At 52.9% G+C, this 21,333-nt stretch overlaps 4 protein-coding genes across 5 annotated transcripts in view; 3 read left to right on the top strand and 1 right to left on the bottom strand.

Moving 5' to 3' along the window:
* The first annotated feature begins 37 nt into the window (after window positions 1–37).
* Window positions 38–4,334, top strand: LCAT (lecithin-cholesterol acyltransferase). Its single transcript, XM_077132793.1, has 6 exons — window positions 38–359; window positions 1,018–1,174; window positions 1,254–1,369; window positions 1,477–1,572; window positions 1,658–1,882; window positions 2,822–4,334. Exons 1-6 carry the CDS (start codon window positions 206–208, stop codon window positions 3,394–3,396), a joined length of 1,323 nt encoding a protein of 440 aa, XP_076988908.1. The 5' UTR covers window positions 38–205; the 3' UTR covers window positions 3,397–4,334.
* A 3,113-nt stretch (window positions 4,335–7,447) lies between these two features.
* Window positions 7,448–9,905, top strand: PSMB10 (proteasome 20S subunit beta 10). 2 transcript variants are annotated; one of them, XM_077132796.1, is made up of 8 exons: window positions 7,448–7,640; window positions 7,866–7,953; window positions 8,039–8,136; window positions 8,244–8,384; window positions 8,606–8,721; window positions 8,837–8,895; window positions 9,463–9,559; window positions 9,732–9,905. In XM_077132796.1, the coding sequence occupies exons 1-8, from the start codon at window positions 7,585–7,587 to the stop codon at window positions 9,773–9,775; spliced, it is 699 nt and encodes a 232-aa protein (XP_076988911.1). In that variant the 5' UTR covers window positions 7,448–7,584; the 3' UTR covers window positions 9,776–9,905. The 2 variants fall into 2 exon arrangements, with proteins under 2 accessions (XP_076988911.1, XP_076988910.1); XM_077132795.1 differs by having other exon boundaries at window positions 7,449–7,640; window positions 9,463–9,614.
* A 1,361-nt stretch (window positions 9,906–11,266) lies between these two features.
* Window positions 11,267–13,264, top strand: CTRL (chymotrypsin like). The gene is made up of 7 exons (XM_077132797.1): window positions 11,267–11,420; window positions 11,952–12,055; window positions 12,147–12,226; window positions 12,326–12,407; window positions 12,562–12,742; window positions 12,832–12,965; window positions 13,043–13,264. The coding sequence occupies exons 1-7, from the start codon at window positions 11,369–11,371 to the stop codon at window positions 13,202–13,204; spliced, it is 795 nt and encodes a 264-aa protein (XP_076988912.1). The 5' UTR covers window positions 11,267–11,368; the 3' UTR covers window positions 13,205–13,264.
* Window positions 13,265–13,395: 131 nt separating this feature from the next.
* Window positions 13,396–21,333, bottom strand: part of PSKH1 (protein serine kinase H1) — a 35,617-nt gene continuing 27,679 nt past the window's right edge. The window contains exon 3 of the mRNA XM_077132794.1: window positions 13,396–15,663. Coding sequence (XP_076988909.1) covers window positions 15,346–15,663 — 318 coding nt within the window. The 3' untranslated portion in view covers window positions 13,396–15,345. The remainder of the gene's footprint in view (window positions 15,664–21,333) is intronic.

Genomic DNA, 21,333 nt, shown 5'->3' with positions numbered 1-21,333 from the left:
TCTGTTTCCCCTGGCGCCAAGGGAAGAAGGCGGAATTGAACTCAGGCCCAGAGCTGGCTCCATGAGGCTGTGCCCTTTTCCGGCAGTCTCTGGCCACCCCCATTGGCCAGGCTGCCCCTCCCTCTGGTCCTTGGGCTCCTCCCACACACACACCAGCTAAGGCGAGCCCAGGACTGCTTCTGCGGCCACAGGCACTGGGGCTGAAATGGGGCCCCCTGGCTCCCCATGGCAGTGGCAGCTGCTGCTGCTGGAGCTGCTGCTTCCCCCTGCCGCCCCCTTCTGGCTCCTCAATGTGCTCTTTCCCCCGCACACCACGCCCAAGGCTGAGCTCAGTAACCACACACGGCCTGTCATCCTCGGTAAGCCCCCGCTAGACCCCGGACCTTGGGGACCCTGCCCCCCAGGGACAGACCCAGCCAAGTGCCCTTCTGCCTCCATATTGCTAACACTACCTTGGTATCCAGAAGGGCCAGAGGCTTGTCCTGCAGAAGGATAAATCCTTTTCCCCTCCTCTGTGCGCCACTGGGGGTGGGTGGGTGGGATGAGGTGTCTGAGGGCTTGGCCAGGGCATTTGCTCCAAGTTGCAATCAGCAGTAGTCCAGCCCCACCACCCCTTCCTTGACCCACACCCCATCAAGGATAAGATGCCAAGCCCAGGACAGGGGAGGGGGAGGGGCCCATCAAGCCCCATCCTCTACCCCCAGGCCTCACACCAATTTGTTCTTACCTTGGACTTTAGCAATAATGGAGAACCAGGCTATGTGTTTGCTTTGTGGGAGAAGGGGTCATTGGCCTTGGCCCCTGTGCCTTTTCTACCCGGGGGTAGCCTGAGCTTTGGGCTGCTGGGGTATTAGGGGAGGGCTGGTCAGAAAGAGAGGTTCACCGTCCCTAGTGCCTGGAGGTAGTGGCCGAGGGAAACCAAGGGGGTGGGCTGGTGGCTGCAGTGCCTGGGGGTAAGTCCAGGGTGGGGGCTATGCGGGGATCCAAGGCGTCCAGAGTGAGGGCTGGTACCTGCAGTGCCTGGCTGCTTCGGGAATCAGCTAGAAGCCAAGCTAGACAAACCGGAAGTGGTGAATTGGATGTGCTACCGCAAAACAGAGGACTTCTTTACCATCTGGCTGGACCTCAACATGTTCCTACCCCTTGGGGTGAACTGCTGGATCGATAACACCAGGTGCAGGCCGTCCCCTCTGCCCCAGCCCCCACACCCTGCCCAGTGGCTGCTGGCCTGCTGAATGTCCCACTGCTCCCAGGGTTGTCTACAACCGCAGTTCTGGGCGTGTGTCCAATGCCCCCGGGGTACAGATCCGCGTCCCTGGCTTTGGCAAGACCTACTCTGTTGAGTACCTGGACGACAACAAGCTAGCCGGTATGTGTACTGGGGGAAAGGGCAGGAGGTTCCAGGTTGTTGTGGGCCAGCAGGACCAGCCCTCGGGAGCCAGGGCCAGAGCTCCCAATGCTGCTGCCTCCCCACAGGTTACATGCACACACTGGTCCAGAATCTGGTCAACAACGGGTACGTGCGGGATGAGACGGTCCGGGCGGCCCCCTATGACTGGCGGCTGGAGCCCAGTGAGTGTCTGTGTGGGTGAAGGGTTTGCAGGGATGTGGGTAGCCCCTAACCCTGACTGCCCTGACCACATCTACTCCCCTGCAGGCCAGCAGGAGGAATACTACCGCAAGCTCGCCGGGCTGGTGGAGGAGATGCACGCTGCTTATGGGAAGCCCATCTTCCTCATCGGGCACAGCCTTGGCTGCCTGCACTTGCTCTACTTCCTGCTGCACCAGCCCCAATCCTGGAAGGATCGCTTCATAGATGGTTTCATCTCTCTTGGGGCCCCCTGGGGTGGCTCCATCAAGCCCATGTTGGTCCTGGCCTCAGGTGAGAGGACCTCTGGTCACCCACAATCCTGGGGAAATGGAAGAGGTGCTATGGGATGAAGTTGATGATAGGCCACCCTCACTCCAGCTTCTGCTCACAAAGCCATCTCAGACTAGCCTCTGGAGTGATTGCCTCCCTTCCCTGGGGCACAGCCCCTGTCATTGCCCCTGCCAACACCACTCTCCCCGAAAACCGTGCGCCTGGCCTGGACCACTAGAGGTCTGCTGCCAAGAGTTTCAGAGACAACACAGGGAAAGCACAGAGGAAGTAAACACCAGAGACCTATTTCCTGTGGTCCCAGACCCACCCCTAGCTAGCAGTTTCTAGCTGCTTTCCATGCCCAAGAGTCCCATTGTCCAAGGATCTGCCCTTCTGAGGACAGATCTGCCAAGGTCAGGGTCAGACAAACCCGTAGAGACTCTTGCTCTTGCCTAAGAAGTGGCACCAGCATCCCAGCACTGACATAGTAGCCATCTGTTGCACACCCACTGAAGGCTAGGCAAGCCAGACTCAGCATTCCTCCTGGGAGCTCACAGCCTGGAGAAGGAAACAGGCAGTCGTCAGATAACCATACCAGTAAACTGAAACGGGGGTCTTATTTCATCCATGCTAGCACTCAACTCCGAACCCTACCCCACATAGGCCATAGAGTCTGATGGACACTTGCTCTGGGAAGGTCAGCCAGCACCAGCACTCCACCATTTCATATGCACATCCATCCTCAGAACACCCCTCCCTGCCCTCCTTTTGTGGCCCCATAACCTTGCCCCACTGAGGGGTTATGGGCCTTCCAATTGTATAAGCACACATCTCACAACCAGTGAATGCCAGGCATTTTCTAGTAACGCTGAGTCAAGTGTCTGGATTGGGCTGGGGAAGAGGGTGGGTTAGGGGGTGGCCAGGCCTAGCTTCCCACCCCGCCTTGCTCCATGCCCACAGGTGACAACCAGGGCATCCCGATCATGTCCAGCATCAAACTGAAAGAGGAGCAGCGCATGACAACCGCCTCCCCCTGGATGTTTCCCTCCCAAGGGGCGTGGCCTGAGGACCATGTGTTCATTTCCACGCCTAGCTTCAACTATACAGGCCGTGACTTCCAGCGCTTCTTTGCGGACCTGCATTTTGAGGAAGGCTGGTACATGTGGCTACAGTCACGTGACCTGCTGGCAGGGCTGCCGGCGCCTGGCGTGGAAGTATACTGTCTGTATGGCATGGGCTTACCCACTCCCCGTACCTACATCTATGACCACGGCTTCCCCTATACAGACCCTGTAGCTGTGCTCTATGAGGATGGTGATGACACAGTGGCCACGCGCAGCACCGAACTCTGTGTCCGCTGGCAGGGCCACCAGCTGCAACCTGTGCACGTGCTGCCTCTGAGTGGCATCCAACACCTAAACATGGTCTTCAGCAACCAGACACTGGAGCAAATCAATGCCATCTTGCTGGGTAACTACCGCCGTGGTGCCCCTGCACCCCCAGCTGCCAGCCCATGGCCTCTACCCCCCGAATAAAGACTTTCCTTTGTTGCTGTAAGCCCCAAAGTGTATCCTGTGGCTTAAGGGACAGGCACTAGGGTCTAGAGGCTATGCTTTGTGGGGCATGGGCAAGATGGGCTCCGCTATAGCCTATAGTTGAACCAGGCACCCCGAGATCCCCCCTCCTTGTTTGCACTGTCTAGGCAGCCTGCCATCTGCACACACAGCTGTGGGATGGGGGCATGTATGTGGAGCCATGGGTGTAGGGAGAGAATGGTTTCAGCTGTTTCTCCCAGTACCCAAAAAGGCAGGCAAGACCCCACCTCTAAACAGGGCTTTTGGGACACATGCTGGGCGCCAGATGCTGCTAGGTGGGTGACAGAAGCACAAGCGTTTACTATCTGGGAGAGGAATGCCGTTAATCAGGTCACTTCAGCCAAGTGATCTGAGAGAAAAGTTGAGGGAGCAGCAAGAGGCAGCAGCAGGAACTGCCTGAGCCTTGAGGGTCAGGAAAGGCTTCCCAGAAGAGACGGTGCTACACTGAGCTCAGAGGGACAAGCAGGGTAACGTGGCTACTGGAAAGATTCTGGCTGAGCCTAAAGCACTGTGGAGCTGCTGAAGGGATTTTTTTTTTAAAGCACAATTTACATATGACAAAAAATTAGTATTGTTACAGTATCTTAAGGTAAATTGCCTTTGAATGAGAGCTTCTTTTCTAGTACCTGTAGGTCCGTAAGATATATCCAGAAAATTTACTACCGTGGGAAATGAAGACAGCTTAAATCATGGAGGTGGAAGAGGGCCTATGGTTTTCCTTTTTTAGTATTGTGACACCGTCCTTCAGGCAGCTGAGGGAGTTTCATATTTTCTTTAGACATCATTAGGCATTGAAGTTCTTGTAGTACAACTTAAAAAAAAATTTTTATTAATAAAACCAATCAACATACAATATGAACATTCTTTTTTATCACATAGTTGTGTGTTAATCATCATGATCATTTCTTAGAACATTTGCATCAATTCAGAAAAAGAAATAAAAAGAAAACAGAAAAAAATTCATATATATCTTACCTCTTACCCCTCCCTTTCATTGATCACTAGCATTTCAATCTACTAAATTTATTTTAACATTTGTTCCCCCTATTATTTATTTTTAATCCTTATGTTTTACTCATCTGTCCATAAGGTAAATAAAAGAAGCATCAGACACAAGGTTTTCACAATCACACAGTCAGTCACATTGTGAAAGCTGTATCATTATACAATCATCTTCAAGAAACATGGCTACTGGAACACAGCTCCACATTTTCAGGCAGTTCCCTCCAGACTTTCTGTTACACCTTAACTAAAAAGGTGATATCTATTTAATGCGTTAAGAATAACCTCCAGGATAACCTGTCGATTCTGTTTGAACTGTCTCAGCCATTGACACTTTATTTTGTCTCATTTCTCTCTTCCTCCAATTGGTCAAGGTTTCCTCAATCCCTTGGTGCTGAGTCCCAGCTCATTCTAGGATTTCTGTCCCACATTGCCAGGCAGGTCCACACCCCTGGGAGTCATGTCCCACATAGACAGGGGGAGGGCAGTGAGTTTTATTGTCATTTTGGCAGAGAGAGAGGCCACATCTGAGCAACAAGACGTTCTCTTGGGGGTGACTATTGGGCCTAATTTTAAGTAGGCTTAGCCTATCCTTTGCGGGGTTAAGTTTCATATGAATAAACCCCAAGATTGGGGCTCAGCCTATTGCTCTGGTTGTCCCCACTGCTTGTGAAAATATCAAGAATTCTCCACTTAGGGAAGTTGAATTTTCCCCCTTTCTCATCATTTCCCCAAGGGGACTTTGCAAATACTTTTTTATTCAATGTTCAAATTCTTCTGGGATTTATTGAGGCATCACTCTGGACAAACCTACAAAATCTCATGCTCTACTCAAGGTTCCATGTACTTAAGGTGTTCAGTTAAGATGTCCATATAAGTTATATTAGGAAATGCACTATTTGAAATATAAATTTTGTACCAAATAAACATTTTTTTGCTTTAGTCTCACACATAAAAGTTTTAAAATATGAATTACCATCTATTTTCAACACCCTGCATTAGTGACATTCCTTTGTTCTTCCTCATGCAAAACATTTTTAAATTTGTACATTTAGTCACTATCATACACTCTAGGCATTCCTAGATTATACCATCTCAGTCTTTATCGTATATCGTTCCTTCTGATTTCATCTGTGCCCCCAGGCCTCCTCCCTCTATCACTCTTACATTCAGTTTCATTCAGTGTTCTAACATTATTGTATTACAGTTAGGTAGTGTTGTGCTATCCATTTCTGAATTTTTACAATCAGTTCCATTGCACAATCTGCAGCTCTTCAGTTCCAATTACCCAATATCTACCCTATTTCTATCTCCTGATGGTCTCTGTTCTTAACTGAAATTCTCCAAGTTCATTCATTAATGTTAGTTCTTATCAGTGAGACCATACAGTATTGTCCTTTTGCTTCTGGCTAATCTCACTTAGCATAATGTCCTTAAGGTCCATCCATGTTGTTACATACTTCATAACTTTATCTTGTCTTACAGCTGCATAATATTCCATCGTATGTATATACCACAGTTTGTTTAGCCACTTGTCTGTTGATGGACATTTGTGTTTCCGTCTCTTGGCAGTTGTAAATAATGCTGCTATAAACATTGGTGTGCAAATGTCTGTTTGTGTCTTTGCCCTCATGTCCTCTGAGTAGATACCTAGCAATGGTATTGCTGGGTCATATGGCAATTCTATACCTAGCTTCCTGAGGAACTGCCAAACTGCCTTCCACAGTGGTTGTACCATTTGACATTCCCACCAACAGTGAAGAAGTGTGCCTCTTTCTCCACATCCTCTCCAGCACTTGTCGTTTTCCGTTTTATTGATAGTGACCATTCTGGTGGGTGTGAGATGATATCTCATTGTGGTTTTAATTTGCATTTCTCTAATAGCCAGGGAAGTTGAGCATCTCTTCATGTGCCTTTTGGCCACTTGTGTTTCCTCTTCTGAGAAGTGTCTGTTCAAGTCTTTTGCCCATTTTGTAATTGGGTTGTCTGTCTTTTTATTGTTGAGTGCAGTACAACTTTTGATACCATATGAATTCTGTCATTTTGCTAGCACTGTGACTCTTGGGTCCACCATTCCATGAGAACAGTAACTCCATATTAATTTTTGTTACAAATTTCACAAGGAAGTGCTGCTGGGCATGCAGGTCCACATTCTGTTTTGAGGCTGTATATTCAGTTCTCAAAAACTGCCCACACCCATGGTGGTTACCTTACTGTTACTGGAAGGCCCCTCCCATCCTGGCCTTTTCTGCTTAAAGGTTTTTACCAGAGAAGGGATATGGGGCCAGATTTCCACTCTACGGAAATAAAAAAAACTCTCTACAGGGTACAGTGTGGCCTGAGGGGGTCCAGGGCAAGTGTAGGGAATCTGAGGAGACCAGTGCAATATCCAAGTGGGAGAGGATGCTAGTTGAGACTGAGGCAGGAGAGTAAAGGGAAGGAGGTGGGCAGTTAAGGGGTCATTTGGGGAATACAATAACTAGGCATGGCCATGGGTAAAGCCTAGCATGCCTCCAAGCCACCAGATAAATGGCCATGGTGCCTGCCTCTCAAAATAGGGAAGATGGGAGGATCACTAACCAACAAGGCCCATATTTGAGCCTGGGAGAGGAGGCAAGGCAACAAAGGAGACACATGAGCTGGGAGGGGAAGGTAGCAAAGGACAAAAAAAGTCAGTCCTCCTTGGTGCTGTTGTGGGCCAAATGCAGGCTGAAACCTGGCCAATTGTGTGACAACCTTAGTATTGGGAATTAACCTTAGAGTTGGGTTTGGGGTAGGCAGGGAGAATCAGACTAGAATGGGGAGTAGGAGCTGAACACAGGCCACGCAGTTCAGTGGCCAGAGGAGCAGACGTTTGCCCCTCTGCTAAGAGGGCCCAGGGAGAACTGAGGGCCAGACAGGGTCGTTCCTCCAACCCCCTTCCCAAGCTGTCTAGGCCCTGAGGAGAAGGTGAAAGCGAAAGAGAAGATGCAGCAAAGGGCCAGCAGTGTCGGTGGAAAGGTGAAAGCGAAAGTGGTAAGAGTCATAGGTGGAGCCCCAGGCAGAGACCTTCTCTCAAACAGGCGCTTGCCCCTTTTGTCCTGACCCATCGACCCCCGACTCCGGGTTTACCCTGCCAGCCTCGACATGCTGAGGACAACGCTGGAGACTCGAGGGGGTTTTTCCTTCGAGAACTGCCAGAGGTGAGGGAGAGGGTAAGAGGGTTGATCCCGAGCTGCCAATATTTGCGTGCGTATTTTGGAGGAATGGGAGCCCCAGGACCTTTTCTCCTGGTGATGGTAATGGGGCGTGCGTTGGGAACTACTCAGGTTCCAGGCTCACCGGGGGAGGTGAGGAAGAACGGGAAGGGGCTGGGGTGCAACTTAGGTTTCATAAGAACCGAAACCTGGGCCATCCTCCGTTTCCAGAAACGAATCTTTGGAACACGTCCTCCCAGGGCTCCGGGTCCCTCATGCACGAAAAACCGGGACTACGATCGCGGGCCTCGTGTTCCGAGTGAGAGGCGCGGGTCTGGGGGCAGGGGGCTGGAGGGGCGGCCGGAGGCGGGCGGGCTGAGACGGCGGTTCCTCAACCTTCCCAGGACGGGGTCATCCTGGGCGCGGATACACGGGCCACTAACGACTCGGTCGTGGCAGACAAGAGCTGCGAGAAGATCCACTTCATTGCCCCCAAAATCTAGTGAGGACGCCTCCCAGCCGTTGCCCCACGCAAGTACCGCCCTTCCTGCCTCGCCCAGTTCCCGCATATCCCAGCCCCGCCCACCATGGCCCCCTTTTCGCCCTCAGCTGCTGTGGAGCTGGAGTCGCCGCCGACGCCGAGATGACCACGCGAATGGCGGCGTCCAACATGGAACTACACGCGCTGTCCACGGGCCGCGAGCCTCGCGTAGCCACGGTCACCCGCGTTCTGCGCCAGACGCTCTTCCGGTGCTGGGGGCGGGACTGAGGAGGTGGGACAGAAAGGGCAGGGCTGCTACCGCAGCGAGCCCGGAAGAGCCGGCAAAGTAGAAGCTGGGCAACTGGAAGGAGTGTCCGTCATGTGGCACGAGACAACGGGAGGGGGCGGGGCTCCGGTCCAGGGGCGGGATTATAGGGACAGGGTCTGGATTCCGAGGTTCGCGATGGATAATTCTCCACCCTGCTGACAGGTACCGTGGCCACGTGGGCGCATCGCTGATCGTGGGCGGCGTGGACGTGACAGGACCACAGCTCTACAGCGTGCATCCCCACGGCTCCTACAGCCGTCTGCCCTTCGCAGCCCTGGGTGAGCAATTTCGCCCCTTGCCCACGAACCCCACCCCGGAGACCCTGGCTTCGTGTTTGCTACTTTCCCCAACATGGCGGCGGCGGCTAACCTCAAACGCCCCTGCTGCCTGCAGGTTCGGGCCAGGACGCCGCCCTGGCGGTGCTGGAGGACCGGTTCCAGCCTAACATGACTGTGAGTGGTCCCTCCCCCCAGCCCCACTACATGATTAGTGGTGGGAAGTACTCTCGGGAGCTGGGGGAGAGTACAGGGACCTTGACCCTGCCTGGAGGCCGGGGAAGGCTTCTGGAGGAGATGACCTCTGAGTGGAACTAAGGAGCGAAAGAAATAAGGGGGAATGGGGGAAGTGTCTGGACAAAGCCTGGGCAACCCAGAGGATTAGAAGCTCAGAAAGGCCTGTTTGACTGGAGCGGAGGAAGAAGGGAATGGCTGGTGGGGCAGTGGTCTGGAGTCTGGATTTTGTTGGGGTGGAGAAGTGGTTGATGTATGTTGTCAGAAGTGGGTAAGGCTCAGGGAGGGAAGCCAGGCGAGCAGCTGGATTGGAGACCAAGATCAGACTGGGTGAGAAGGGCAGGGCAGTGGAAGGAGGGGACCCGGGGCCTCTGGAGAGAGAAAGGCAGAACTTTAGGGATGGGAGATTGGGGTTGAAGTGGGAGGATAGATAGGTTAGGTGCTAATGAATGGTAAATAGTCTGGGATTCAGATTACCACAACCTCCATTTCACACAAAAATGACCACAGCTGGAGGCTGCGCAGGAGCTGCTGGTGGAAGCTGTCACTGCAGGGATCCTGGGCGACCTGGGTTCCGGGGGCAGCGTGGATGCATGTGTGATCACAGGTACTGGTGCCAAGCTGCTGCGGACGCTGAGCTCACCCACAGAGCCAGTGAAGAGGTGGGTGCCATGGGACTAGGGGACCACAGGGGAGGATGGGGCGGGGATAGCAGGAGAGGGGGCTGCAAGGAGAGAACATGATGGGCCTGTGTTGAGAGGTCTTTCTTGTCCCTCCAGGCTGGGCAGGTACCACTTTGCCCCTGGGACCACAGCTTTACTGACACAGATGGTAATGCCACTGAACCTAGAACTGCTGGAAGAAACCGTGCAGGCCATGGAGGTGGAGTAGGCTGAGCCTTAGAGCTTGGAACAAGGGGGTATGAACTCAGAAAATACAAGGTCCTAAACAGATGGCTGTGTCGTTCTTGGGTTTGATTATATTTGCTTCCTCATCTGCCTATCCATATCCATCTGCCTATCTATTCTAGTTTGCCAGCTGCCAGAATGCAACACAACCAGAGATGGATTGGCTTTTAATAAAAGGGGATTTATTTCGTTAAAAATGTATAGTTCAGAGGAAAGGCAGCTAACTTTCCACTGAGGTTCTTTCTTATATGGAAAGGCACAGGGAAATCTCTGCTGGCCATCTCTCCAGGCCTCTGGGTGCCAACACTCTCCCCAAGGTGATTCCTTTCCGCATCTCCAGAGGCCTGGCCTGAGTTGTGAGTGCTGAGATGAGATATGCTGAGCTGCTTGGGCTGTGCTACGTTGAGCTCTCTCATTTAAGCACCAGCCAATTAAATCAAACATTCATTGCAGCAGGTTCACCTCCTAGCCGACTGTAATCAGCAACAATGAGGTTCACATGCCATTGTCTCATGTTCACAGCAACAGAACCAGACACCTTCACCTGGCCAAGCTGACACCTGAACCTAACTACCATACTATCCAACCATTAACCTTTTTTTTTTTTTTGGACTAATATGTTCTTTAATCATTGAAGCCTACACCCTCTCCTAGAACAAGGCCATACAACTCACTCATTGCAGCTGTTCATCAGGGGCATCCTCAGCCTGGAGCTCAAAAGTGGACAGGTTTTAGAAGCCAGGGACTTGTTCACAGGAATCCCAAAGCCTGGAGGCTATCAGGGATTTGTTGGAAGTCATCCTTCTACCTGTGACCTTAGTCCAGAGGCTGTAATTTACTGAGGGGTCAAACCTTGACCCTCTCTGTGTCAGGCCCTTGCAATCATCATCTCACCAAGGTGTGAACTTAGGAGTTAGATGAGGGTTTGGGTCCAGCCCCCCCATATGCTGGTGCTCTGAGCAAACCTGTGACTCCTGTTTCAAGTTGCAGAAGCACTAAGATGATTTGCAACCTGCTAGAACCTCCCTTCCAGCTACATGGTCCTGGTACTCTACAGCAGAGCTGGCAACAGCTGGACATTCTCTCCATCAGTCAGGAACATGCATGTGGTGCTGAAAAGTATTCTCAGATTCTACCCCTGGAAGCCCTGGTAGAACCCATCCCTGAATCTAGCCACTAGCTTGCCACTACAGACCTAGTTTAGCCATCTGGCCCTGGTACCCAGTGCTCAACACTTGGGATAGGAGGTGGGTCAGGGAGCCAATCAGAGACCAGCCCTTAAGGGGTGGAGAAGGTGAGAGTCTGACACCTGGGCTCTACTGATAAGCCCAGGCCTCCCTGTGCCTCTGGGTTGGGGAACCTTGGCCTAAAGAAACCGTTCTTCTGACTGGAGTGTGAGACAGAGCTGAGCATGCACAGATGGCCTAGCTTCAGGCCCGTGACTTTGGTCCAAGGACGAGGAATATCATAAATAGCTAAGCCCAGGTCTCAACCTCACACCTGCCACAATGTCGCTACTCAGACTGACCCTTTGCCTGGTCCTCCTCGGCTCCTCCTGGGGTGAGTAAGCCTGGACCAGCTCTGACTGAACAGCCCTGGGGGTAACTCAGCTCTCAACACCAACCCAGGGGCCCAAAGGGGCCAGGAGGCTAGCTGGGAGAGCAGGTGGATAGAGAAGACAGGCATGCATCAGACAAAGGAAAAAGGAATGTGCCAAGGCACACAGGAGGCTTTAGGAAGATGAGCCACAAGGGCTGGACACATAGTTTAGGAAAAGTTCTCTGGCTGCCTAGAGAACCTGACTGTTGAGGACTGTAGAGAGTGGGGAGGCCAGGGAGACTATCCACAGGGGTCAGGGAAAAAAGTTGGAGGATGGTGTGGTAAGAGGAGTATGAGCATGACCTGGAGGCTGGCTGGATAACTGAGGCAGCCATGGGGGTACAGAAGGCACTCAGGATGAGAAAGGGCAGAGATGAAGCCCCTCAACTTGGACCCCTCAGCTGTGCAGAGCTTGGGGGTTTCAAAGGAAGGAGGGGGTTGGAGAGGTGGGCTGAGGCAGGGGCAGCAGGTCCTCACCAGCCCAATGGCCAGGCTGCGGCGTTCCTGCCATCAAACCGGCACTGAGCTTCAGCCAAAGGATTGTCAACGGGGAGAATGCGGTGCCAGGTTCCTGGCCCTGGCAGGTGTCCTTGCAGGTACATACACCTTTTGGGGTGGGGCAGGACCCCAGGCATGTTATGCCCAGTATAGCCCGAGCCCACTCTTACCTCTGAGCCCTAACCCCAGGACAACAGCGGCTTCCACTTCTGCGGCGGTTCCCTCATAAACCAGTGGTGGGTGGTCACTGCTGCCCATTGTAATGTCAGGTGAGTGCTTCTACCCCACCTGCCCTGCCCCACAACCGCCCACCTCCTCTTGTTCCCCTGCCCTCCCTGTGACTACCCCCATCCCCACTCCTGCTGCAGCCCCGGCCGCCACTTTGTCATTCTGGGCGAGTATGACCAACTATCCAGTGCAGAGCCTGTGCAGATTCTGTCCATCTCACAGGTAAATCTGAGCTATAAAGAAGGGAAGGAAAATAGGCAGTGGGCTCTGAGGACCAGGAATTGAGAGCATGCTCTAATCTAGCCCCCTCAGTACTCATCAGCCCTGGGCACCTATACCGACCTCAGGCCTACCTGGCCCCTTCCTGACCCCACAGGCCATTACGCACCCTAACTGGAACCCGGTCACCTTCAACAACGACCTGACGCTTCTGAAGCTCGCCTCACCTGCCCAGTTCACGGCACGCATCTCGCCAGTTTGCCTGGCTGCCCCTAATGAGGCACTGCCTGTAGGCCTCACATGTGCCACTACTGGCTGGGGCCGCATCAGTGGTGTGGGTAGGCATGTGGGCCAAGGATCCCTGTGGGAGCAGTGGGGTAGGGACAAGTCATCCTGGGCCGGCCTGATCACCCCTCCTGGCCCACAGACAATGTACTGCCAGCCCGCCTGCAGCAGGTGGCTCTGCCCCTGGTCACCGTGAGGCAGTGCCAGCAATACTGGGGCTCACGCATCACTGACTCCATGATCTGTGCAGGTGGTTCAGGTGCCTCTTCATGCCAGGTGAGTGCCAGCACCCAGTCCTCTACACAGTCCTGAGACATACCCCCATGCTGACCTCTCCCCTCTTCTGCCCTCAGGGTGACTCTGGAGGCCCCCTTGTCTGCCTGAAAGGGAACACGTGGGTGCTCATTGGCATTGTCTCCTGGGGCACCTCCAACTGCAATGTGTACGCACCAGCCATGTACACTCGGGTGAGCAAGTTCAGCACCTGGATCAACCAAGTCATAGCCTACAACTGAGCCCATGACAAGCCTACCACCTTCTCAGTCCAATAAAGATCCAGGCTCTGTCCCCTTGTATATTCTTATTTGTCCAACTCCTCCTTGTTGGTCTTCTGGTACAACAGGTGCTGAGGAGTCAGGATCATCATAGAGTAGCCAGGCGGGGCTGGATGACCCCGTTGGTCTGACTGCAAGGAGCAGGGCTCTCAGACGAATGGGCAGCCTTCGCTGGGGAGGGCAGCCTGTTTATTGAATACAAAGGATACACTGACAAACGGAGTACACAAAATAAATAACTACACATTCTCCACCCACAATCCATGACAGGAAGGCCCAGCTAGGGGCCTATCAAAAGCCCAAGTCTCCAAATTCCTCCATCCTATCCTCATGAACAAGCCTAACCTGGGCAAGAGGAAATAAATCCCTGGGGATTCAGGCCCCCCAGAGGCCTTTGCAGAGTTTGGGAAAAGTTCTGGGACCATGGAGTCTGGGTTCTCTGCTGGCTCCTACCCAGAGGGCATTGATGGATGCATGCAGGGGAAATGTAAGGCACAGTTGACTTGATAAAGAATGATCTCTTTGGGTTGGTTTCCCACTGGAAGTGGCACACAGAAAGAGAAGGGCCTAACCCAAGGCTGTCCACTGGGAGCTGCTGAGTGGGGGTCAAACCTTCCCTATTGGCAGGGGCTCTGCAGTCCTGCTATGGCCAAAACTGGGCCCTGGCCCCTTCCCAGCCATCAGAAATAGCTGAGGAGGGAAGGTGCTTGGGTTCCAGCCTGGCAGGGGAAGGGGAGATACTGTGATGGATGTGGGGATGGTTGTGGCTCAGGTCTCTGGGAGAGCAGGCACCCAGCCCCACCCAACTCCTGCAAGGGCCACCTCCAGCTGAGACTCAGCGGTGCTGACTGGAAGGTAATGCTGTGAAAGGAAGCAGGGATAGATAAGATAGGGCAAGGCCAGCTGTGAGGCCAAGACCCTCAGGCACTCAGGGTTAAGAGGCAGGTCACACAGTATGGCTAAGTTCCAGGGGGAGCTGTGCAGAAAGTCAGCAGAAGGGGAAAGTTAAGCAGCAGGGGGACCCTCCCCCAATGCAGCAGCTCCTCCCTAACACCTCTCCTGGAAAAATCAATGAGTATGCATTGTGGTCACACTTAGACTGTCCACACCCATGTCAGACACTAGATGGCGCCTTCAGGCTGCAAAAGAGGGAACAGACCACTCCCAAAGGGAAGGAGCAATAGGCAATGCTTCCAAAGGATGAAATCAGGGCTAACATGAAATCCTGATTTAGGGGGGAGAGGAGAGAGTGGTTCCCTGGGAAGCCCCTGCCCTCTGCTATGGGCCAGGTGCTTCCATCCCCCAGGTAGCAGCAGTGGGGCGCTCTTTAACCCCGCACAGTTGATTGGAGGCACTAGGGAATCAAGCAAGTATCCAAGGGGGAGAGGGAGGTGATGGTGGGCTCTATAAAGAAGGCATTGAGAGTGGTGGGCTGTGGTGCTCACTATCACAGGTCTGAACCTGGGGCAGGTCTGCTCCAAGTCAGGAGGATGGTCACACAATCCAAAAGGGCCAAGGTCCATGCCATAGCCCTGCCACTGGCGACTCTGATGAGTCTTGGGGTGAGGAGGCAGATCTTGGCTGGAAGGCCAGGGGCTAAGAGTTCTGCCAGGAGAAGAAGGCTCTGGGAATGGGGGAGGGTACTGGGAGGGTGGTTTGAGGGTTGGGGGAGTGGCTTGGGGGGGCGTGGGGATTCAGAATAAGTGTCCAAACGGTCATGGGGCCACAAGACATCCTCCATCCAGCACTGCAAGCCCCTGTGGTCTGGGGAAGAGCCAAGGAAACAGTGAAGGAGACAGTGAAGCCCCAGTCACAGCCCTTCCAAGTCTGACCAGAACAGTTGCCTACCAAAAGAGGCATCAATGCCAGGCCAGGCTCCTAGTTGTGAGAGTGCATAGTGCTCCAGCCCTGGGCCACTCCGATTCTCACACCGGGACCATGAGAATGGAGGCTAATGAAGGCACAGAGAAGGCCAGACACTCCCCATCCATCCCTCAACCATGAAGGCCTAGCTCAGAGAGGGCATCAGGCCCAAATGGCACAGTACAGTAATGCTGAGGCCAGGCCAGGACCCTGCCTTGTCTGCACCACAGCCAGGTGGCTCAGCCGTTGTACTGCTGCTGGTAGCGCAAGTTGAGCTCTCGTAGCTCACGCTCCCTGACGCGGCGTGACTTGTTGGAGCGAGTCGAGCGGCTGGAACGTGTGGACTGGGCAGATTTGGTACTTTGGCAGCGCGAGGATGCACGTTTGAGGAGGTTCTGGGAGATGGAGCGATGTAGGTTCTTCATAGAGGAGGAGGCTGCCATGCTCACTACCCATGGGTGCCTCAGGGCCTGCAGTGCTGTCATGCGGGCGCCAGGGTCCACAGTCAACAGGCGGTCAATGAAGTCCTTGGCCAGGTTGGACACACTGGGCCAGGGCTAGAGGCCAAGGATAAGCATTAGAACGTGCATCATTGCCCTCTCCCCTTCCTGAGGATGCCACCACAGCACTCAGACCTGCACCTAGCAAGGCTGAGAGGCACCCCCCTGCTCCTCCCATGGCAAGTATTCCAAGCCTCCCCGATCCACCCAGCCCTGGCCCCAAACCAGACTACCTAAAGGCAATTTCATAGACATGGAAGTAAGTGTCTGACATCCCTTCAACTGACAAGGCAGTGTGGTGGGGAGAACACTGCATTCCCTGCAACAGCCTCAACCACTCAGTTGTGGGGATAAAAGGAAACAATCCAAAACACCTAGATTTCAGTCTGCTGAGAGGGCAGGAACTCCTGGGGGTCAGGCTGGGACCAGGAACCCTTTAAAGGGGTACCCTCAAGTTTGCCTGACTTCTCTAAGCCTTGCAGGAGCTCTCTGACAGCATGCTGTGCCAGCCTCATTTCAATACCTTCTGTCCCCAGGCAGAAATAACAGAAAGCCTACTCCTGCCACATAGGCTCATGCCTGCCTCATTGAAACCACACACCCAGTGTCTATTCCTCTCTGCCTCAGCCTACATGGCTCCTCTTTACCTGGCTGAATCTTGTGCATCTTTTAGGGTACCCGGTACTTATAGCAATCATCCCAGCTGTCACTTTAAGACTGTAATTTTAAGCTTACTGTCCCCAGCAGGCTGTGCTGAGCTGGATGAACATAAAGGAGGCACTCAGTAAATAAAGGCTCAGCGAGTAAACGAGCTGACCTGTGGATGCCGCCTGATGGGTGCCCTCTCTACTGGAGCTTCTTCCAGGCCTCGGGGTTCAGGCAGGGCCTTTGAGCCCCCGAGCCAGAGGTGGGCAGACACAGCACTGCTCAGATGCTACCCAAAGGGTAGGTGGCAGACTTTCCCTGAGCCTGCCGCAGATGGGAGAACTGGGATGCCAGGGGTACCAGCACCTTCCTGCTAGAAGGGAGGGGGTCTGCCTGCTCTGCCCCATGGTACCTTTCATTTCGGGGCACCCCTGAATATACTCTCCAGGGGGGTCAGGAAAATCTATGAGCGCCCATACTGGAGCAGGCAGCCTGCCCATTTAGCAGACACATTTACATGCTGACCACTGCTACCTCTAGTCTGGCTCCCCTGACTGCCAACTCCTCCACCATCCCCTTCTTTCCCCATAGCTATACAGGGATGGGGCAGGGCCAGTGCTCACTCAGGGCTACTCACAGTTGCCATCCTCATCTACCCTTTGGAAGGCAAATTTTAACTTTTACTGAGTTGTTCTGGAAGACTATGATAGGGTAGGGAAACCATATTTTCAAAGAGCCACCTAATAGGGTCCTCCTCACCAGTGAATCAGCTCTCAGTGATTCCTGGGGCGAGGATAGCCAGGGCACTTCGCTGTCCTGAGGGTTTAGGCAGCTCAGGACTCTGGGACCGAGGCCAATGTGTAGGACAATTGGCCTAGACAGCTGTTACAGCAGCCTTGGCTCCCAGCTTTTCACTCCCGACAAGCTCCATGGCTTGCTGCTGTCATCTGAACACAAGGAGCTACTATGAGGGGTCAAGCCAGTTCAGAACGCAGATACTCACTGCAGCCCCCATCCCTCACTTAAATGAAGAGGCAGGTTTGCTGACAGACACAGCAAACCTAGAACCCAACAGGTTGGTCATGAGACTACCTGTGATGCCCTCCACTGGCTTTCTATGGTCACCAAGAAAAGGTGGAATCACCAGGAAACACAGTGCAGCTCGGCCTGCATGTTAGTGGAACATCTCAAAGAGGGCTTGCCACTGTTTCCTCCATCCTCCGTGGAGGGTTTGCCTGCCTGTGATTCTGCCTCTGTGCCTCAGTACAGACGAGGCACAAGTAGGCCAACCCCTCCACAGCAGATAGAGGAAACAGTGGTGAAGCTGGACTCACAAACCAGAAACTTGAACACGGATGGATCAGAGATTTTCCAATTCGCATCCATACCCAGCCAAACCAAGGCCACCTGCAGCTGCAAACTGGCCCAGTGCAGTCTTAGATGGGCCTCTTACCAGACTTGCCTATGGGCTTAAACATCTCCAGCTCCAGAGTGGCACAGGCTCACAGCAGGCATTGGCTCCTGCTGCTCATCAAGTAGCCAGGCAGTCAGCACCAAAGCAAGACAGATTGATCCACCCATCCTGCTACCCCAGACTCTCTGCCTCTCCAATTACTGCATGTTTGCAGCTATGTGCAGAATGCCAATGGACTCATTTATCTGAGCACCAGCTCAGCCCTCTCTGGCAGGCCCCAACTCTTCGAAGAGCTATAAGCAGCTGGGCCAGGTAGCTCACCCAAGCTAATGTGACTCAAGCTGTCCTGGCCTGAGAATAAGCTATGCTGATGGCACCTAGTCTTAAACCCTCATGCATGGAAGAAAATGCAGAGGGAAGTCAGGTAGTCCAAGCATGGGAAAGTGGTCCTCAACCAGCCCACTGATGGCAGGGCAGGGCTTAGGTTGATCTCCAGAATAGCAGCCCCTGGGACCACTGGTGAGGCCTTCAACAAGGCTTCCACATATTCAGGCCCAGGAGTATGTCTGTCAGCTTATGGCTGACCAGCTGGGAAGCATTCTGAGTATAAGAAAAAAAAAGATAGAGTCTCCACCCTTCATCCTCTTCAGCTCTAACTGTGCTGGCTCTAGGTGAAGGACTGAGTTGCCATCTCAGTATCCTTGGGGCCACACCAAAGACACACCTGGCCAGTCTCCTAGAGGCTTCCACAATACAAGTGTGGAGAAAGGAATATTAAAATGTTAGTCCAAGACTTTGCCTCCAGACACCCAGGTCTCCCAATGCTGTAGGATCAAAGAAGACAGCTTCCACTCCTGTGGCTACAGCCTATACCTTCCTTTTCACAAGCCTCTTGTGAGCTAAGTAGAAGAGGGGCTGGGTTCTGCCTGAGAAAAGGATAAAGGAAAGGTCATGGAGGAAAGACTCTGCCTCTACCCTGGCTCAGGCCATCAGACTGGCTGCCCTTTTCCCTGGCCTGCAGCCCCCAAAGAGACCTCACTCCCTCTCTTCTCTATCACAGCAGAGAAGCTGATAGGGGGCAGAGGGAGGGACGCCTGAAGACTCTGAAGACCTTTCTCATGAAGCACTTCCTTCCCAACTTCACTATGCATCTGCCCATTCCTGCTGGACTGAAGTCACTCCTTAATAGTGGCAATATGCAAGGAAGAGAGGCATAACATGTCGCTTTAGTGTTGACTTGACTTCTTGAACTCTATGGGTTTTTTAATCTAGCCCATGACAACTCTAGGGAAGGTATCCCGGCAGAGAAGGAAGCCACACCAAAGAGCAGCTAGGGGAAGGAAGGGAGGAAAAAAATCTGGGCCTTGCCACCATGACTCAGTTCTTCCCTTGGCTTTGTCCAAGATGTATTTTCAGACCCAGAATTCCCACCCTCAAAGACTGCCTTCCTATACTTACGTGGGGCCTGGATGAAAGCAGGGAAAAGGACACAAAGGAAATTCAGGGAAACGGAGCTTCTGGGCAATAGGTGTAAACAGGCAAGCAAAACTATTAGTATGACAAAAAGAACACTTCACATGGATGCTTCCCATGAGGGAAAGTGTTTTGAAAAACTCAGCAGAATCAGATACTGTAGCAGTGGGACCAGCAGCCACTCCTCTGGTTGAAACACTCACCATCCTGTTGCCTGAGCTTCCTGACCAGACAGAATCCACCACCCTGGGACCCAGCAGGGGATGGGTAGGGGCGAGCAGCAGAAATGAGAAGGACCTGTAGAGAGAGAGCTTGGGGGGAGAAAAAGAAGGAAGAGAATGGAATTTTTAAAAGAGGCAGAGAATGAATATAAAAATAAAATGAGAAAGGGCATGACAACTTAAAGGTTAGTAAAGCTGCATTCTGAAACTTGAGATGAGTAACATAATGAAATCTTACGCCCCCTCCCCACCACCTCTCCCTACCCAGGGACCATGAAGTGAAGGAGAGGGACAGGAGGGAGACCAGGTGCAACTCAAGAGTCAGGAAGGATGCTGTTTGTTCACTTTGGAATCAGGAGGATGCTGACAGCCTGTGCCAGCAAACAAGCAAAATCTACTTTTAACAACATCGTGGAGCAGCCCTGGACGATTCTCTGGATTTAGGGGTGTGTTGCAGAGTAGTTTCCCTTCCATACCTACTCATGGATTCTGCTGAGGCCAAGTAGTTTCCAGGCCCCAAAATAAGTCTTTTAAAAAACTTCCTCCCATTCTAATTTCTGAGGAAGTTTGGAGCCCTGGTGGCTGTCAACATTTTGCCCACAGTTGTGACCTCTATCCCTAGGGGTCTGTGTGACTGGAACCCTGAGCACATAAGACATGGCCCAGGAAAGGCACCTGGTCAATATGGGAAGGCAGGACAAATGAAGAGAAGAAGGTGACTTAGTTCTCTGCTCCAAGTCGGCAAGTTATACTAGAGCACAGCTCAATTCTGGCCATCACTCTCCTACTGGAAATCAGACAAATGGAGGCATATCAGGGAGGAAGGAGAAGTTATGACCCAAGTGATGAGAGAACTAGGTTGGATCAGGTCACCTTTAACTGTCCTTTCTAGCTGAGAGTCTGCTTCTACCTCACTTGAGGCAGGTGGATGAGTGTGGGAGGCCATCGGCAGATCTAAAGAGGTCAGGATGTGGGAGAGATGACAGCACTGGCGGCTCCCATAAGGACAAGAGGACCTTAGAAGCGACAGGGCATGTGAGACGGCAGTGCTATCCAGGTGGAGAAACACAATGGGAAGAACAAGAGAGGGAGGGAATGGATGGTGCACCAGCACCCGCTCTGACACAATCCACACTACACCTCCTTTGTTTGAGAGGCCTCAGCGGGGGCGGGAAATAACAGTGATGAAAGGTAGCTCTGACCCTGGGCTAATGAGATGCAGTAGGTGGTCAGAGCAAGATGCTTCTATAGAGACAGCTAAATGCAGCAGCATGGTGAGATGGGCATTTGTTTCTGCTCACCAGAGGAAGGGTACTACTCCTTGAAAGTATGATGTACTTTCAGTGGACGGTGGCAGAGGATACCCAGGAGACAAGCTCCAGGGAGCCAAGTGGTAGTCCCGAGGTGACACACAAAGGGGTGGGGTGCTGCTGTTCCTCTCCACTCAGAGCCTACCTCCTGCCTCACCACAGCCTTCCCACCCAGATGACTGAGCAGCTGTTCAGGGAGCTGCTTCTGCTTTCCTCCCGGAGGTCTCCAACCATAGTGACGAATGAAAGTCCACTGTCTACACCCAGGGGACCAAACCATGCCATTTCCAGTGACCACTTAGGGATCTGACCTGAGGACTTCTGCTCCTGCTGTGAGGGAGAGAGATACATCCACTGAGCACCTATTATGTACCAGGAGAACTCTAGTGAGGTGGGGCCAGCCCTTCCCAGGGATTATTCCAGGCCAGGTTTGGGCATCTGTTCATCCTCATTGGATCCTCACATACAGACAGCATCATTATCCAGCACTTGACATCCATCAGCCACTAGCAGGTAGCCAAGGAAGAAGGTCTAGGGCTGCCCCACAGAAAAGAAGAATTCTGAATCAGTTTGTGTTTCTTCTGCTGCCAGCTACTGAGACAGACACAGTAAAGTCATCCTATCTCTGGAAGCAGGGGACAGTGAGGGAAGAGCATTGAGCTAA

This window comes from Tamandua tetradactyla, chromosome 16 (genome assembly GCF_023851605.1).
Source record: "Tamandua tetradactyla isolate mTamTet1 chromosome 16, mTamTet1.pri, whole genome shotgun sequence".
In the NCBI taxonomy this organism is placed as follows: domain Eukaryota; kingdom Metazoa; phylum Chordata; class Mammalia; order Pilosa; family Myrmecophagidae; genus Tamandua; species Tamandua tetradactyla.
The sequence above is the reverse complement of the archived record's forward strand: the minus strand, read 5'-3'. Positions and strand labels throughout refer to the sequence as shown.

Bases quoted from the DNA above. Each gene is read 5' to 3' on its own strand.
- LCAT (XM_077132793.1), top strand. From the start codon at position 206: ATGGGGCCCCCTGGCTCCCCATGGCAGTGGCAGCTGCTGCTGCTGGAG. The intron at 360-1,017 runs GTAAGCCCCCGC...TGGTACCTGCAG, and splicing joins CACACGGCCTGTCATCCTCG to TGCCTGGCTGCTTCGGGAAT. The intron at 1,370-1,476 runs GTATGTGTACTG...GCCTCCCCACAG, and splicing joins GGACGACAACAAGCTAGCCG to GTTACATGCACACACTGGTC.
- CTRL (XM_077132797.1), top strand. From the start codon at position 11,369: ATGTCGCTACTCAGACTGACCCTTTGCCTGGTCCTCCTCGGCTCCTCC. The intron at 12,408-12,561 runs GTAAATCTGAGC...CTGACCCCACAG, and splicing joins AGATTCTGTCCATCTCACAG to GCCATTACGCACCCTAACTG. The intron at 12,743-12,831 runs GTAGGCATGTGG...CCTGGCCCACAG, and splicing joins GGGCCGCATCAGTGGTGTGG to ACAATGTACTGCCAGCCCGC.
- PSMB10 (XM_077132795.1), top strand. From the start codon at position 7,585: ATGCTGAGGACAACGCTGGAGACTCGAGGGGGTTTTTCCTTCGAGAAC. The intron at 8,385-8,605 runs GTGCTGGGGGCG...CCCTGCTGACAG, and splicing joins CTGCGCCAGACGCTCTTCCG to GTACCGTGGCCACGTGGGCG. The intron at 9,615-9,731 runs GTGGGTGCCATG...TTGTCCCTCCAG, and splicing joins CCCACAGAGCCAGTGAAGAG to GCTGGGCAGGTACCACTTTG.